This window comes from Mustela nivalis, assembly GCF_964662115.1.
Source record: "Mustela nivalis genome assembly, chromosome: 19".
NCBI lineage: Eukaryota > Metazoa > Chordata > Mammalia > Carnivora > Mustelidae > Mustela > Mustela nivalis.
The window spans coordinates 37,694,362-37,711,089 of NC_139038.1; the positions used below are offsets into that span (position 1 = coordinate 37,694,362).

Here is a 16,728-nt window from a genome sequence, read left to right on the forward strand (position 1 = left end):
TCTGGCGACCTGGCTGAGCCCTTCACCTGCTCCCCGCTGCTCTCCATCTGGGAGACCACAGCCTCTGCCTTGTGGGCTCAGGGAGGGTGTCCGGTGCTCCCGTCGGCCCAGCCCAGGCAGCCGGTCTGCAGTGAGCTCCTGGTCTCACGGTGCTCATTCCCGGCAGCGCTCTGCCCGGACCCTCCCGGCTCGGGGGTGCCCACGTGCTTCGCAGCCTCTGGCTCCTTCAGCACAGGCGACTATGGGGTTGGCTGGGGCAGCGCTGCCCACAACGGCTCAGAGACATGGGCCTACTCTGCGCCAGACCTGCTGGGGTGAGCACAGAGGGCGCTCCCGGGGCTCCTGCGGGGGTGGGGGCAGGGCTGGCCCTGACACTGCCGCCTTGCCAGCAGGGTCTGGTCCTGGGGCTACTGTGCCATGTACGACAGTGGGGGATACGTGCAGGAGCTGGGGCTGAGCCTGGAAGAGAGCCGCGCGCAGCTGGGTTTCCTGCAGCTGCACAACTGGATCGACAACAGGCAGGGCTGGCTGAGCTCCCGCCAACCCCCACCCCATCACCCCCGGCCCACAGCATCCCGCCCCGGTGCCGGGGCCCCCACGGGCCCTCCTCCCACCACCACCTTTGCGGCTCCCCATCCGTTGCTGACTCTCGCTGTCCCCACGACCTCCACCCCATGCCCCCATGTCATGTCCCCATGCCGCCCCACGAGCCCTTCCTCCCGGAAGGCTCCAGGTCTCCTGGTCTTCACACCCCGCCCCCTTCCTGCCACATAGGAGCCGCGCCGTGTTCGTGGAGCTCACGCGCTACAGCCCGGCCGTGGGGCTGCACGCCGCCGTCACGCTGCGCCTTGAGTTCCCTGCGGCCGGGCACGCAGTGACCGCCCTCAGCGTCCGGCCCTTCCCGCTGCAGCGCTTGAGCGCCGGCCTCTCCCTGCCGCTGCTCACCTCGGTAGGTGCTGGCCCTGACCCCGGCCCCGCCCCGCCCGCCCCACCCCCTCATTGCCCCGCCCCCATCCCGCCTCCTTGCCCTGCCCCAGCCAGTCTCGGCTCCGCCCCCGCAGGTGAGCCTGCTGCTGTTCGCGCTGTACTTCTCCGTGGCCGAGGCTCGCCTGTGGCGCCGGGTAGGGCGTGCCCGTGCGGTGCAGCCCGGGGCCTGGGCGCGGTGGCTGCTGGTGGCCCTGACGGCGGCCGCAGCGCTCGTGCGCCTGGCACAGCTGGGTGCCGCTGACCGCCAGTGGACCCGCTTCCTGCGTCGCCGCCCGCGCCGCTTCACCAGCTTCGAGCAGGTGGCGCAGCTGAGCGCTGCGGCTCGTGGTCTGGCCGCCTCGCTGCTCTTCCTGCTCCTGGTCAAGGTGAGGCCGGGGCAGCCGCGGGGGTGTGGGGCTGGGCTGGGCCGGCAATGCCCCTTTGATCCGCCGGTGTCCCTCGCCCGCAGGCCGCGCAGCAGCTGCGCTTCGTGCGCCAGTGGTCGGTTTTCGGCAAGACGCTGTGCCGCGCCCTGCCTGAGCTCGCGGGCGCAGCCTTGGGCCTGGTGGCACTCGCGGCGGCCTACACCCAGCTGGCTGTTCTGGTAGGTGCCAGTGAGGCCGGCGGGGGAGGGTGGCTTGCCCGGGACCCGCCCCTCACTCGCCTCCCCTCCCCTCCCCCTGCAGCTGGTCTCCTCCTGCGTGGATTCCATGCGCAGCGCAGCAGGGGCCCTCCTGGTGCTGTGCCCTGGGTCTGGGGGTCCTGCCCTGTGCCCTACTGAATCCTGGCGCCTCTCCCCGCTGCTGTGCACGGGGCTCTGGGCCCTGCGGCTGTGGGGGGCCCTGAGGCTGGGGACGGTTCTTCTGAGGTGGCGGTACCAGGCTCTGCGTGGGGAGCTCTACCGGCCGGCCTGGGAGCCGCAGGACTACGAGATGGTGGAGCTCTTCCTGCGCAGGCTGCGCCTCTGGATGGGCTTCAGCAAGGTTAAGGAGGTGGGTACGGCCCAGCGGGGGGGAGAGGGACGCACCCTGGGCCCAGGTGAGCCCAGGGTGCAGCCGGACTGACCGAGCCCCTGTGCCGCCCCCAGTTCCGCCACAAAGTCCGCTTCGAGGGGATGGAGCCGCTGCCTTCCCGCTCCTCCAGGGGCTCCAAGGCTTCCCCGGATGCGCCACCCCACAGTGGGGGCTCTGACACCTCCCGGCCCTCCACGTCCTCCAGCCAACTAGACGTGCTGAGCGGGGGCCTGGGCCGGCTGGGGCCACGGGGCGAGCCTGAGCCCTCACGCCTCCAGGCCGTCTTTGAGGCTCTCCTTACCCAGTTCGACCGACTCAACCAGGCCACAGAGGATGTCTATCGGCTGGAGCAGAGACTACAGCATCTGCGGGGCCGCGGGAGCACCAGGCGCCCAGCCTCTCCTTTGCGCTGTGTCTCCTCAGACCCACGGCCGGCCCTGCCCAGCCGTCTGGCCCGGGCCAGTCGAGGCATGGGCCTGGCCACTGGCCCCGGGAGGGCTTCCCTGTGGGCCAAGAACAAGGTCTACCCCAGCAGCACTTAACCCTGGGGCCCTGGGCTCATACCCGTGCCCTGGCTGGGGCGGGCCTGTGGCTTCACTCCGGCTTCTGGAAGGGAGCCGGAGCAGACACCGCTCAGTATTAACTTCTGCCACCTTCAAGGTCTCGGGCCTGGCAGAAGAGCTGCACGAAGGTCCCCCAGGGAGGAGACAGCCGCTGTCTCTACCCTGGGGATCTCAGCACTTTAAAGAGGCCGTGTGGGCAGCCAGGACCCAGGGTCCCCTCCCCGGCTCCCCGTGGGAGGACAGAGCAGTATTGGGCCAAGTGCCCATCCTCTGAGATGCTAATTTATTACCGGAGTCCTCAGGTACAGCGGGCTGTGCCCGGCCCCACCTCCTGGGCAGACATCTCCCCTTTGCTAAGGATCCAGGCTTCGGGGAGGGAACCTGCACCTCCCGTGGCCATCCCCACTAAGTTATTACCTCTCCTGTGCCCCTGCCGAGTGCACTCCCCGTCCGCTGCCATCTGTGTGTCTATCGTCGGTAATTTATATGGGGTGAAAATGTGTATATTTTTGTATGTTGCTCTATTTTTCACTAAGGCCAAGGGACCCGCTGGCCAAAGCAGCCTGGCGCCCACTGTTGCCCACATTAAGGGGCAGCAGGCCTCCCTCCCCAGATGCCTGACGGGAGGCCAGGTCCAGCTGGGGAGGGGAGGCTTGTTAGAAAAGCCCAGTCCCTTTCTAGGCAGTTCTGTCCCTCCCCAGGGCCCTTGTTCTGTGCCTAAGGCTGGCAAGAAGGCAGGGCCCAGACCTGCTGGTGCCGGGTCTTGGGGAGGAGCAGGAGGCAAGAAAAGGGTGCTCAGGTGGAACGGGCCCTCCCTGGGGGCTGGCTCCCGGGGCAGGGAAGGTGAGCCTGTGGCCATGTGCACAAGAGCACGTGTGTGGTAGGGGGGCCCCAGTGGCCCTGGACCACAGCTGGGGGCATGGCCGAAGCTACACCCTTGGTCCCGGCCCCATCCGACAAAGTCAAATAAACCAGCTGGCTGACTGCATCTGTGTGTGGGCCGCCGGTGGGCACCTCAGCTTTATTTCGCGCGTGCACCCCCCGACACGCGGCCTCACACGAACTCTGTGAAGTCATCCACCGCGGAGATGAGGCGCTTCCGCTGGCCGGTCTCGTACGCCGGCACAGGCTCCGCGGGCGCTGGAGCGGGTGCTTTGCCGTGGCCCGGGGCGTGGGTCTGCAGCAGGGGCAGGCTAGGGCTGGAGTACTGGGCTTCCTCTTGGATCTGCAGGAGTGGGAGCGTCAGCAGCAAGCCCCCCCACAGGGGGTCTGTCCCCCCCCCCCCAACCCAGTGGCCGCAGGGGGTCTGGGGCCCACATTCCTTACCCGGTGGCGGAGTCGCTTGATGTGACGGAGCCTGGCAATCCACTTGGAGGGGTAGATGTCGGTGGGGTTGGAGCGGCTGTGATGCACCTGTGAGGCCATCTGGGGTGGGGTGCGGGGAGTGCTAAGCCCTCTTGGGGGGGCATCTGTGGACCCGTCCCACCTGCCCCTTGGGCCGTTCCCCTCAGCTCACGTTTGCGTGCAGAGCCATCTGACGGGCCACAAAAGGCAGGTTGCGGTCAGACACGATCTTGGCCACGCTGGTGTCCACGAGGCCCTCCATGTCTGGGGAGAAATGGAGCTCACACCAGGGCTCAGGGCCCCAAATGCCCCCCGGCCCCGCACCCCGGGGCTCACCTTTCCTGCACTGCAGGGACACCAGATTGCATTCGTAGTCCAGGGGGGTGATGATCACGTGGACAAAGTTGAACTGGCCCTGCCCGGATGACAGCAGAGGTCACTAGCCCCGAGGGCCACTGTCTGCCACGTCCTCCCTCAGCTCTGGTGGGCGGGGGGCTGGCTACCTGAGCCAGCCTGTGCCCCACTTGCCACCAGCCGCCTCCCCTCTTAGAACAACAGGACCCTGCTGGGCTGTCCCCCCAGAGAGGCATGGGCCCAGGCCTGCCCCCACTCACTCTGATGGTACCCAGCTTGAAGTCCTCGCCCGAGTCATTGTAGACGATGGACACGAAGTCGTTGCCTAGGTGGCGCTTCTTGTCACAGCGGTGCTTGTCCACATCTTTGGTGGGCATCAGAGTGGCAATGTGGAAGACCGCTGCAGGCAGACCGGCAGAGCTGAATGGGCGGGTCCCCCACACCTCTCTCCAAGGATACTTCTTGGCTTCCCCAGAGGCCCTCAGGGCCTGTCTGGCCGGCAGCACTGCACCCCTCTGCCTGAGCGCAGAGCTTCTAGAAGCAGAGCTGCCAGCCCCATGCGCCCCTGCCACGGCTCCCCACCCCCACCCTGCTGAGGCCCCCGACAGCCAACAGCAGCAAAGGGCGATGGGGCGGGAAGGCGCCTACCTTGCATGATATCGTCATGCCAGCAGTAAGTGAACTGGCCGTCCTCCCCGCACACATCCAGACCACCCAGGTACACCTTGTCTGGCTGACAGTCCTTGAGCTCGATGAGTTTGCCCAGGCCAGTGAGGAACTCCGTGTACCTGTAGGAGCCGTGCTCGTTGGACAAGATGGCGAGCTCGCTGTTGCTCTGTGGGCAGAGAGGAAGGAGTATGGTGGCACCCTGCCCCCGACGGCTGTGTCCCAGCCTCCCCCTCCTGCATATGTATTTGGTCCTTGGTACCACAGGACCTTCTGAACACAGCCAGAATCCTGGCACTCGGAATCCCAGCCCCAATCCACAGACCTGCCCCTAGCAGGCCCACCAGCACCCGCCTTCCACCAGCTCTCCCACACAGTAGTCAGAGGGACACTTTAGACACTTAGGCAGAGTCCCCTCAGACCCTCTGCTCAGAAGCATTCACACCTGCCCACCTCCCTGGAAAGGAAAGTGCAGCTGCCCGACAGACCAGGAGGCAGTCCACGCCAATGACCCACGTGAGCCCTCCCCTTGACTTCCCTGCCCCACCTCCTGTTCCCTGCACAGGGGACATAGCACCAGCCACCAGCACCTGCCGTTCCCACACCAGACGCTCCCTTCCTCTCTTTCCCACACCTGGATGGCTGACACGACCGTTGCCCTGCTCGCACGTGCCACCTTCTCCGCCGTGGAGTGCTTGGCACTCCCCTGGGCACCGCGAGCTCCCACGCTCACCTGTCACTCCCGCCATGTCCCTGGCACCAGAGCAGTATCTGGCCCAGGGTTCTGTGAGCATGGGCCAGTGGCCGCTCGTGCAGTGACCAAGCTCTGTGACAGACAAGGATCCAAGCCCTCACCCCTACCCCAGGTAGGAAGGCCACACAGCTGCACCCTGGCACCCAAGAGCCTCACCTGGCCTTCTCCCACGTACAGGACGGCGATCTTGTGGGTGTCGTAGGACGGAATCTGGTCGAGAAGCTGCACTGACCGCTCGAAGGACTGTAGCCACAGAGCCCTGCCTGAGCCTTGGGCGGAGGCCATCCCCTGCCACCAGCCCTGCAGCCCCAGTTCGATCCCCATGCAGGCAGGGCTCTCCACACCGGGGTCGATCACCCCACGACGCCCCAGGGAGCTGAGGCTGGGACCATGGGCACCACTGCCGAGAGCTAGGGCAGCCCCAGGCGCCCCCCCACTCAGGCTCGAGAGGGCCCCACGGGGGAGATAAGGCGCGCCCACCCACCTCATTGGGGAGAAGGATGGGCTTGTTGGATTCGTCACCAAAGAACGGGGAATGGTAGAGCTGCAGGAACACAAAGCTGCAGGGGGAGAGACAGGGAGGGCCGGGTCAGGGTCACAGCCAGTACCGTCCACCCACACACAAAGCAGCAGGCCTGAGCCTCTCTTGTGGCTCCAACCAGCCACAGTGCCGAGGCCACGTGGACCTGCAGCCCAGCCTGTGGTGGGGTCCCAGGCCCCACATCGTCCTGGAGACTGTCCAGCAGCATCAGCCCGGGAGGGCAAGGCTCACCTGGGATTGATGCCGGGTACCTTCTCGGTATTGGAGGCCCCAGTTCTGCTCTTGAAGGCATCCCTCTCTACCCTCTTGCCTCTGCGTGACGGGGCCGAATCAGAGATGGTGTAGCCTCTGGGCCGCAGGCCACTGGGGGAGCGGGGGCAGCTGGAAGGCAAGGGACCCTCGGGCTGCGTGGGGCCCCGGCCCTGGCTCTCTTCACCTGGGGCTGACCAGGAGGCACCTGCCCCATCCAGGATCCCAGACTGGGACCGGGTCTTGGCCTCAGGGCTCAGCCGGCCAACATCAGTCTTGTCCACAGGGTCCCCAAGGATGTCCTGTAGGGTCTGCAGCTCGGGCGAGGAGCTGGACTTGCTGAGGGGCTGGGAGGGCTGGAAGGGGAGCTCCGCAGAAGGCCGGGCGCCCTCGGAAGAGACAGCCCGCTCGATGGGGACTCCTCCAGCAGCGGGCTCCTCCGCGGGGAACCTCTCCTCCTGGCTGGAGCTTGATGATGACTGCCAGGAAGGAGTGCACAGGACCCCCGTCAGGAGGAACCAGCACACCCATCAGGGGATCACGTGGAGGCGATGAAGCGCCCCCCGCCCCCGTCCCCAGTCAGGGCCACAGAGCCCCTCAACAGCAAGCGGCCGGTCCCACCCTCTCCCCTAGGACAGCACCCGCTGGTGAGCAGCAGAGCTCGGCATCTCCAAACCAAGGACACCAAGGACGAGCAGCTGCCCCCATGCAGGGCCCGCTGGAAAACCCGACAGTCCACGCGGAACAAAAGCGGCAGGGCGGCTCGCCATTTCTCAGATGAGAAAACTGCGTGCAAAAGACTCGCCAAAGTTCTGAGCAAGTCCGTGTGCCATGGAGCCCGGAGGGAGGCCCTGCCCCCTCCCCAGAGCGCCTCCCCCCCACCGCCCCCCCGCAGCTCCAGCGCCCCGAGGCACTCACCCTGCTGTAAGCCTCCGCGCGGCTGCTGCGCCGGTCTGTGCCTAGCGTTGCCTCAAAGTCCTCCAACTCTGTGGGTTCAGTGGGCAAACGAGCCTCGCTCGGACTCCCCTCCTCCGGAACGACCGCTGAATCTGGGAGGACACAGACGGGGCTACTAGGTGCCGGCCCGGCCCCCTGGAGCTCACGTGCCTGAGGTACGAGCCTCTCCCCGAGAGGGTACGGGGGGCCCCACCAGAGCTTCACCCAAGGCCTGCCTCGCCTGTGGCTCTACGCTGCCCGCACCCCAGTCAGCTGCAGGAGAGCACTCTGAGGGGTACAGTACGGCCCCCGACACCGGGCATCTCCAACATAGGCTCCCAGCCTGGTGACGAGGGGGGCATACAGCCCCCAGGATCTGCATCCCAGGACCCCAAGAACCTGCCCCTGCTGCTCCAGTGGGGGAGACGGGCAAGGGAGCACTGAACCCCGCCTCGGACGAGGCCTGAGCTCAGGAGCAGCAGTGAGCTGGGGCCGGCTCCCAGCAACAGGACACCAGGATTCTGCCCTGCCTGGACCCGAGGCGAAGCCTGATGAAGGAGGAAGCCCTGAGCGCGCACAGATGGGGAACCCAACCCAGAAAGCAGAGACGCGCCTTCGGAGCCCAAGCCAAACTCAGAGTCGGGAGGGCCGAGGCCAGGATGCCCCAAAGCAGCATTTCCTGTGCCAGTGTCAGGGCAGGGGTGGGGGTGACGAGCCATGAGGGTTAGCACAGCCCGCGGTGGCACAGCCCTCACACACGTGCAGTCCGTCAGCCACCCGCCAGGACCCGTCTGCACACTGCCCTTTCCAAACCGGCTCTTGCACACACATGGGGGCTTAGGCGGGCCAGAGGGCCATGTGGGTCAAGGCCCTGCCCCCGCCAGGGCCTGGAGGTGATGGGCCGGCCCCCAGTGAAAGGCACACACAGCCCAATTTGTGGGTCCAAGCCAATCAGAACACCAGAGGCCAGGGCACGGTCAGCCTGGCTGAGCCCCAGGGCCAGGCTGGCCCCGAAGACCGTCTGCGACTCAGTTGCGTGACGTCACCTCCCGAGGCCTGAAGAAGGGGCTGTGAGGGCCCGTCCGGCAGGGCACAGGGCAGAGGGGCCCGCCGGCCAAGCACAGGCATCCTGCACAGACGTCCCCATGCGAGTCGGGGCCCTGCTCTGGAGGGGACGGGGCGGGGGGCGAGGAGTGGCGCCGGCAGAGTCGCGGAGGGATGGCTGCACAAGGGACGGCGGGGGCAGCGAGGACGAGGCAGAGGAACGCTCTGCGGCAAACAGCATCTTCCTTAGAGAGACGGGAGAATACCTGCCCAGGAAACGCCCCTGTGCAGCTGTGCTCGGCAACTGGACTGGCACAGCGAGGAGAGAGAGGCCACTGCAAGGAAACCGCGAGCGGCCAGTCAGCAGAAGGACAGACTACGCATAGTCGAGCAGAGAGGAAAGGCAGCGCTAGTCCCGCACAGAGCCCGAGCCTGGAGGGAGAGAGCGGAGGGCCAGCGGCATCCGGCCAGCAGCAGGCGGCTCACGGCCCACGCAGGCTCCCGGCTCTCTGTGCAGCTGCCAGGGACGTCTGCAGCGTGGGGCGCACCCCTCCTCCTCACCAGCACAGCTCCCGGGCCTCCACCTGAGGCCACAGGCAAGGCCGGAGGGAGCGCACTGGCCCCTCCAGGCGAGGGCACAGGCACACACAGGCAGGCTCGGGCTGGACTCGGCACATCCAATCCCAGACCCCAGCACATGTGCGGCTGCCCTGCTGGGCCCCGGGGCACGCCGAGGATGGTGCCCGGCACGGGGTGCGCAGGGCCGCACCGCATCTCCAGGCGGGGGCGGCAGCAAGGAGAGCTCAGGGAGCCGGCCAGGCGCATCCCCCACCGGGGCGGCGGCACTTACCCGTGTTGGATCGCGGGGGTGGAGGGGGCTTGGCCGAGCCTGCCGCCGGCACCGACAGTGACTTGTACAAGGCCGTGTCCCGACGCTCCTTGAAGCGCTCAGCGGCCATGAGCGCATTGGACAGCTCCTGCAGCGGCATGTTGTTGATGTCCGAGGAGAAGGGGCTCAGAGGGTTTTCCAGGCTCATCAGCCAACTGGTGTTCCCTGGGGGGTGGGCAGCACCCGTGCACTGGTCACCCGCCGCACGCGCGAGCTGGTCCTCGGTGACGCCACTCTCCACCCCAGGGCAGCTACTGTGCCCAGGCCAGGCTCTGCGGAGGCCTCTCAAAGCCTCAGACCTTGCACAGAGAAGCCTGGGTGGGGGGCCTTCTGGGCTCTGTCCTTCTCCCACTAAGGCCCAGGAACCACCCCTGCGGTCAACCTCCCACACTGACTGTCCTCCTGTCCTGACCCACCGCCTCTTGCCCTGCCTGGGCCTCTGGTCTCCCGCCTACTCCCTGCCTGCTCCCCCACGGGAGCCAGGACCCGTGCACGGCCCTTGTGCCTGCGCTCGAGGCTCCTCAGGGCCTGCCATCCAGCCCCTCCTATCACTGCCCACCACGCTGTGCCCAAAACAGACCTCAGGCCCTGGGCCTTGGCCTAAATTCTTGCAATACTCATTATGGGCTCAATCGTGTCCCGTAAAATTCATCTGTCCAACATTCCCAGACTCCAGCAGCTCAGAAAGCAGCTCATTAAGATAAAATATAGCCAAGCGGATGGTCCCTAAATCCCCAGGGTTCTTCCAAGAAGAGGAGACGGGACACAAACTCACAGGAGCGAACAGCCCTGCCACCGTGACCTGGGACTCCAGGCTCCGGGCATACGAGGCACATGTCTGTGGCTGACGCCCCCAGGCCGCAGCCCTCTGGGAGGGAGGCCCCCTGCTCAGGCGCCCGGATCGCCTCTTCGCCATTCCCCTCTGGGCACTAAGCTCAGAAGTCCCAGAGCAGGGGCTCCCTCAGCCCCGCGTGCCTGCTGCTCACTCCTGGGTACCTGGAGTCTTGGCAGGGGGCGGTCCCGTGCTCACTGTGTGGTGGCAGCGGCCCCAGTGTGCTGAGTGCAGGCCCCTCCATACCTGTGGGCCTCCGGACCAGGATCTCTGCCCAGCCCTGGGTCAGAAGGGGCACGTAGGCCGCCAGGCTCGTCTTCTCCTGTGCTGGGAACTGGGTGCCCGCTGACGCCCTCTCAGGTTTGCTGGCTGGTGCCGTCTGTGCACCCAGAGAAGTGGGGCCACCTGCGAAGTGGGATGCTGGAGTGTCCAGGGTACCCACACGAAGGCCGTGGCCCCCTGAGGAAGAGGAAGGCAGGAGTGCTGGTGACCACCACCTGCCTGCCACACAGCCACCAGCCCAGAACCCGCTGTTCTGCACAGGGCCTGGTGACCAGTGGTAGCTCAGCCCTCCCCAGGCACGGCCCTCACAGGGGGTCAGCCTCAGTAGACCCGGGGCAGTAGGAAGGAGCCCCACGGCTGGACCACAGCTCATCCCTGCTGCAGCAAGAGAAGCTCCAAGGGTGAGCTGAGCTGAGGACCAGAGGAGCCGAGGGCTCTCAGGAAACACCGGCCACGAGGGACAGACCCACGGCCACGAAAGACAGACCCGCGGCCATGAGGGGGCCCCAGACCAGTCATAGGAAGGCATGCCCCTTGCTACATAGCCGTGGCGAGGGCTCACAGAAACAATACCCCAGCTGTTCAAGCACTGAGACAGACCTGAGGTCAACCACCTTGTCCCCCACGTTCCAAGGAGTCTTTGCGAGTGTGCGGACCCACGAGGCTCACCGGACATGGAGCGGACGCGATCCCTGGCCCCGCGGCACACCTGCTGCCCAGCCTGGGACTCCAGCTTGGCAGGCGCCTCCTTGGTCTGTCTCACGTGCACACCAGTGTCAGTGCTGAGGACAGAAGGGTCCGTGCAGAGTGTAACCAAGGTGCCTGGACCCAGGACAGTCACCGCCAAGGACTGCTGGGCAGGGGACAGAAGGTGCCGTCACCTCAACTCTGGGCCTCCCTGCAGCTCTCCTGAGTCCAAACCCAGCAGCGACCGGGTCCCAGTTCCCACACTCGTTGTCACGGTGACAAGCTTGTTCCCAACCAGCCAGGTTTTGGTCCTGCCACCAGCCAGGAGGAACTCTCCCACAGGGGACCTGAGAGGACAGAAGCATCAGCCGACACCTCAGCTGCCAGGGGCTCTCACAACGGGCATCTTGGTTTCAAAGGTGTGTGGACTGCGGCGCGGGGGGCCCTCAGAGGAGTGGGGCCCTACCACACACAGGAGGCCTGGCCAGGGCCCGCCTGGCCCGCTGACACCGCTGCCAAGTACGGTTACAGAAGCGGAACCAGGCGCTAGCCTCCCACCCCGCCCCGGGGCCCAGCCCGCACCTCTTGGGGACCGCTGTGAAGTTGGAGAACACGTATCTGGCCATCATGTCCAGACACGTCTCCGTGAGCTCCAGGTGGAGATTTTTCAAGTTGTCATCAGCCTGGGCCATTGAATTCTCGTCTGCAGACCCCAGACTGGCGCTGGTGAGGGACGTCTGGATCCTGCTAGAGGGAGAGGCCCCGGCGAGGTCAGGGGCTGGCCGGGGCGACTCATCTCCCACCGGGGGCCAAAGCTCGAGGCATGCAAGTGCTGGGAGGGCCACACCCACAAACCCCCCACCGGGGCGCACACCCAGTCGAGCCACCCCGTGGCAGACCACACGGACACGTCATCCCAGAGAGAGGAGGGGCAGGGCCTCACGGGAGAGACCCAGGCCCACTCGTCGGAGCAGAGGCTCAGGAGACAGGGTACAGACGAGACCGACGTCCCCTCACCGAAGCACAGGAGAGTTAGGGGACGGCTTGGCGGCGGATAGTTTAGTCATGCAGAGACACAAAGACCACAGACACACCGAGATTGCATTCTGCCCACAGGGCCTCCTCCCGACGACAGGGAGGGTCTGGGCTTTGTGTGCGGCTTGTCCACCTCAATCGGCCCCCCCAGGCTCCGCACGCACCCAGTGACCAGGAGAAGAGGCTTGTGCAGGTTTAATTCTAATATGGAATTTCACAGCCCCTTTGCCAAGCTGGGCTTGTGTTAGAGTTCACTAAAAGAGAGCCGACCGCCCCCTGCTCCCGTGCCCCAAGTCAGACCCCGCTCGGCAGAGGCCAGCCTGAGGCCAGAGCCTACGCCAGGCAGCGCTGAGGAGGTGGGTCTCTGAGCTTCGCACTCCCAGGCCTGAGGGGCTTCCTGGGGAGGAGACAGCCCCCCGCCCAGCTCAGTGCAGCCTGGCCTGGTCGGCACGAAGCAGTGACCCCCAGAGCCCACACCTACACTCACACACCCAGGCAGGGAGAAGCAACCGCGGCCACGCACGCACGTCCACTGCTCTGTACACAGCCCCGCGCTCCCTTCTGGCTACGACAGGAAGCAATCCTCCACGAGAAGAAAGCTCAAGGCTACAGTCCACTTGCAAGCGTAGGAAAGCCGAACCCTGAACATGTTTCCCACCCAGCCTGCACGGGCGCCACTCGATTTCACATAAAAACCTGACCTCCGGGGCCAGCCCCGCGGACAGCGGCCACTGGACGCCTGGCTCTCTCAGAGCTCCAGCCCTGCTCTAGGCTCTGAGCTAAGCCTCTGAGCGTGCCTTGTAGCCCGCCCAGGCTCCGCCAGGGCACGGGGACAGAATGCAACCTTTCCACCCGCCCCTCCAGGCTCCCCCCAGACCAAAGGCAGCCCACCCGCCCCCGGGGCTTTCTTCTGGCTCTGGTCAGGGAGGGTGTGGGCAGGCGACGAGCTCATGCAAGCAGCCCCATGCACCACCACCCGGGTGCCCCCGCCCGCCGCAGCCCCCCCGCGGGCCACAGCCCCCCGCCCGCCGCACCACTACCTGCGGACCACATGCTCTGACACACTGATGCTGCGGCACCGGAAGGCCTCTGCGGCAGAGCTCTCCTTGCATTCTTTCACGGGTGGAGAGTTAGTCAAGCCTTGTTTGGGGGTTCTGGCTATCCTCAAACTACCAGGAGAGGAAGGAGGGCCCGAGCCCCAGAGAGCCCAGCTCCCAGGAGGGGAGAACAAGCCATTGGAGGGATGAGGAGGAAAGGTCACAGGCCACAGGGTCAGGATGGAGAGCCCGCGGGTGAGATGAACAAAAAACCATGCCAGAGGCCAGTTGGCAGGGGAAAGAAACAGAAAACAAAAAAGCATGAAAATACATCTCATACACATGACTAAGAAAAAGGTCTCACGCACAGAACCAAAACAAAGAACATTAGCGCAAATTGAACATGTATGGAGCGCGACGCACGGCAGGTTCCAGGCTGTGCTGACCAGGAGCCCCGCCCACCCCGCTCAGGGGCCAGGATGCCCTGAGGCCCTGGAGGTCACTGCTCAAAGGGCTGGTTCTCAGCTCGGGGCCCCTGGCGCTCAGCTACTGGGAGCTGGAGAAGCCAGCTTTGGACTGTAGGTCACACTGACCTGGTCATTCTGGAAAATGCCATATCTCCACCAAAGGAGAACTGCAAAGCTTGGGTGGGAAGGCGGGCACAGAAAGAGGAGTTGCGGCTCGTATGAGATGCAAACAAGACATAAGGCCTAGCACAGCTCTCTCTCGGACCTGGCAAAGCGGCTGTGATGGTCCAGAGGGCCGTGGCCCCTGGTCAGCAAGGGTGGAGAGCAAGCTCGGGAGGACAGGCAACCTCGGCCTGGGGCTAGGCTCGCTTCTGGGCCCGGAGCACCTCCCTAGCCAGGCCCGGGATCTGGCTTCTCTAGAGCCACCAGAGTCCTCATGGAACCCTCAGCCCATCCAGTGGAGTCAAGCTAGCACCCCAATTCCCAGCTCTGTGCGTCAGCCCTCAGGTCTCAGGCAGGCCAGGCCTGGCCACAGCCCAGCACACAGGCTCCACAATACCATGGGCCACAGAGGCCGGCTGGGTGGGGACAGCAGCTCTTCCAGCTACGTGAGCGCATTAAGGGCCTTTGCAGGCTCCAAGCCAGGACCCCCTGGCGCCCAGCACGGTCTGCACAGGGACATCCCCCAACTACTTCTCAGGGCCGCTGGCTGGCCACAGGGCGGTAGGCCAGCCCAGACCCCGTGTGTGCCATCGGTCACAGGTCACGCTTGCAAACCTGCCCCGCTGTGCCCCATTCCCGCCGCAGGCCCGCACCTCTTGGGCCTCTCGTTGAGGCTGGTGCTTCGCGCTCTGAAGCTGTCCTTCTCGGGGGTGTCATCAAAGGACAGGAGAACGTTGGAGCGCAGACCCTGGCAGAGTGGAGCAGACCTGAGCCATCAGCCACCGGGGACTGAACCCTGTGTTTCTTCCCTCCAGGAGCCTGGGCTCCACACCTACAGGGTGCTGGGTCCTGGCAGGCTGCGGGCGGCAAGCGCAGCCCCCCGTCACCACCCACCTCTCACTCCCTATTCATCTCCCCGCTCTGGCCATGGGACAGCCAATGGCGAAGCAGGTCTCACCTCGACAACAGGTTTGGGCTCCGCTGGCCTACCTTAGTGATAAAGGGAACAAAATCCTTCCGGAAGGGCAGGCGGCATCTAATGAACCACATGGCTATGACGTGATGGGCCAGGCACACGATGTACTGATTAAACCTGTAAGGAGGAAGAGAAGGACTACAGCTCTGCTGGGGCCCCAAGGCCGATGAGCCCGGGGCTGAGCACGGAAGCGAGGCCCTAATGCCACAGGCCCATCCGAGGCAAAGGACTGGCACAGCTCTTGGCTGGCCCAGGCCACAGCAGGAGGCGCGGGCCGGCACTCACTTGGAGGGATTGGTGTAAGGCAGGGAGATGGCAAAGACACTCGCGTACTGCTCCGCTGCAAAGTTCCTGTAGAGGTGAGGCAGCCTGGCCAGAGCTGCGAGGGCAGGACACATGGGTCAGGGGGCGCGAGTGGGAGGGAGAGGCAAAGACCCACCCCACCATCACCAGGGACCTGTGCTACCTCCTGACCTCAGAGGGCTACGGAGGACTGAAGGTCACAGCCCCGTGAACGCAACCTTCCCTTTCCCCTTGGTTCTCCATTCTAAGAGCTCGTAAACTGGTCCCCAATGCAAAACCTCGCCAGCGTCCTACAGTCATAGGACCCCTGAGCTAGATGCGGCTTCCGCATCTTTAGAAGGCTGTGAACAGAAAAACATCCAGCAAAGGGCCCACGTGTCATTTTGCATAAGTGCCAGTGGCCCTGCTCTGTTCCTGTCACTGCCCCGCTGAGGGTTAAACACGCACTGGGGTACCAGGAACAAGGCGGTGAGCGGGCACCCTGACCCCAGGAAGCCCGTCCAAGCTGCAGTACGTGCCCTGAGGGGAAGCACCATGAGGCTGCGAGAGCCGGGCAGAGGACAGACACCCACATCCGGCAAGACAGGCTTCTGTGCCATTTAAACCGACACTGAGGGTTAGAGTGGCACGGGCCGCTCGAAGGCCAGGAAGGAAAGCATTCAAGGCTCAGGCAGGAGGTGCAAAGGCCCTGAGACCAGAAAGGATGGCGCAGCCCACGTGCTCCGTGGAGACAGCACGCCCAGGCATCTCCCAAGAGAGGTCATGAGATGAGGTCAGCGAAGTTGGCATACGTGACAGCCACTACCCCAAGGATCCACCCCACCACGCGCACACGCACGCCCGTATGCACACAGGCACGTGCAGAGCCGCATGCTCACTTGACAGGAACTCGAGGAGAGGAACGGCCATGCTAGCAGTGGCTGAGATGTGAGTGAGCTTCACAACCAGCACAGGAAGCGCCTTGATGATGATGTCCGGCATCTCCACACTGCAGATGGCCAGTGCCACCACGCACTGGCTGGCACAGCGGTAGATGAGGCCTTGCTCCAGGCAGTACACCATCTCCCGCTGCGAGACAGGGCCAGCGCCTCAGACCCAGCCTGCCGCACCCCGGCCCTGCCCGCACGCTGCTCTCCCCTCGCCCACTCTAGGACATTCTACAGGGGACAAGACCAAGACTCAGGAAGGTTACTGCCTTGTCCCTGAGCCCCAAACCAGCACAGCACCAGGAGCCGAGCTGTCCTGAGGAGACTGGACAGTGGGCAGCTCTGGTCAGGGGCTTCCTGATGCTTCCCAGCCACGAACACTGGCCGGGCCCCCTGGTGCCTCAGCCCACCCTGGAGACAGGACTCCCTAGGCCCATGACCCCTTTGGTTATGGGAACCCCCCCACCAACTGGCTGGCCTTATGACAGGGGAGGTTCTGCCTAACACAACAAGGCCACCAGGCTCACTGAACTCCGGGCAGCTTCCCGCGTGAACACGGCACTCCCACGCCCCACGGGAGACCAGGGCAGTGCGCGGCTCAGGGCCCCCGTGGAGCCAGCCCCACCCCCACACGTGTTCCCTGCCCCACCCCCGACCTGGGCTGTGGAGAAAGTTGGGCCCGTCCGGCTGAGGCCAACACCC

At 65.3% G+C, this 16,728-nt stretch overlaps 2 protein-coding genes across 14 annotated transcripts in view; one reads left to right on the forward strand and one right to left on the reverse strand.

Moving 5' to 3' along the window:
- Positions 1-3,530, forward strand: part of PKD1 (polycystin 1, transient receptor potential channel interacting) — a 41,503-nt gene extending 37,973 nt beyond the window's left edge. Inside the window, exons 40-46 of the mRNA XM_082713482.1 lie at positions 167-314; positions 393-518; positions 775-949; positions 1,062-1,352; positions 1,436-1,570; positions 1,653-1,958; positions 2,054-3,530. Of these exons, the coding sequence (XP_082569608.1) occupies positions 167-314; positions 393-518; positions 775-949; positions 1,062-1,352; positions 1,436-1,570; positions 1,653-1,958; positions 2,054-2,521 (1,649 nt within the window). The 3' untranslated portion in view covers positions 2,522-3,530. The remainder of the gene's footprint in view (positions 1-166; positions 315-392; positions 519-774; positions 950-1,061; positions 1,353-1,435; positions 1,571-1,652; positions 1,959-2,053) is intronic.
- A 2-nt stretch (positions 3,531-3,532) lies between these two features.
- TSC2 (TSC complex subunit 2) overlaps positions 3,533-16,728 on the reverse strand; it is a 32,244-nt gene continuing 19,048 nt past the window's right edge. The window contains exons 22-42 of one of the 13 annotated variants that reach the window (XM_082713488.1): positions 15,979-16,168; positions 15,083-15,176; positions 14,812-14,914; positions 14,475-14,569; positions 13,196-13,324; positions 11,703-11,864; positions 11,315-11,467; positions 11,103-11,215; positions 10,398-10,610; positions 9,281-9,484; positions 8,697-8,765; positions 7,369-7,499; positions 6,433-6,929; positions 6,145-6,220; positions 5,817-5,903; positions 4,889-5,075; positions 4,501-4,640; positions 4,223-4,301; positions 4,059-4,150; positions 3,869-3,967; positions 3,533-3,767 (exon numbers count right to left, since the gene is read on the reverse strand). In XM_082713488.1, coding sequence (XP_082569614.1) covers positions 3,597-3,767; positions 3,869-3,967; positions 4,059-4,150; positions 4,223-4,301; positions 4,501-4,640; positions 4,889-5,075; positions 5,817-5,903; positions 6,145-6,220; positions 6,433-6,929; positions 7,369-7,499; positions 8,697-8,765; positions 9,281-9,484; positions 10,398-10,610; positions 11,103-11,215; positions 11,315-11,467; positions 11,703-11,864; positions 13,196-13,324; positions 14,475-14,569; positions 14,812-14,914; positions 15,083-15,176; positions 15,979-16,168 — 3,084 coding nt within the window. In that variant the 3' untranslated portion in view covers positions 3,533-3,596. Of the gene's footprint in view, positions 3,768-3,868; positions 3,968-4,058; positions 4,151-4,222; positions 4,302-4,500; positions 4,641-4,888; positions 5,076-5,816; positions 5,904-6,144; positions 6,221-6,432; positions 6,930-7,368; positions 7,500-8,696; positions 8,766-9,280; positions 9,485-10,397; positions 10,611-11,102; positions 11,216-11,314; positions 11,468-11,702; positions 11,868-13,195; positions 13,325-14,474; positions 14,570-14,811; positions 14,915-15,082; positions 15,177-15,978; positions 16,169-16,728 lie in introns of all 13 variants that reach the window. The other 12 variants (XM_082713489.1, XM_082713483.1, XM_082713495.1 and 9 more) reach the window with 12 other exon arrangements.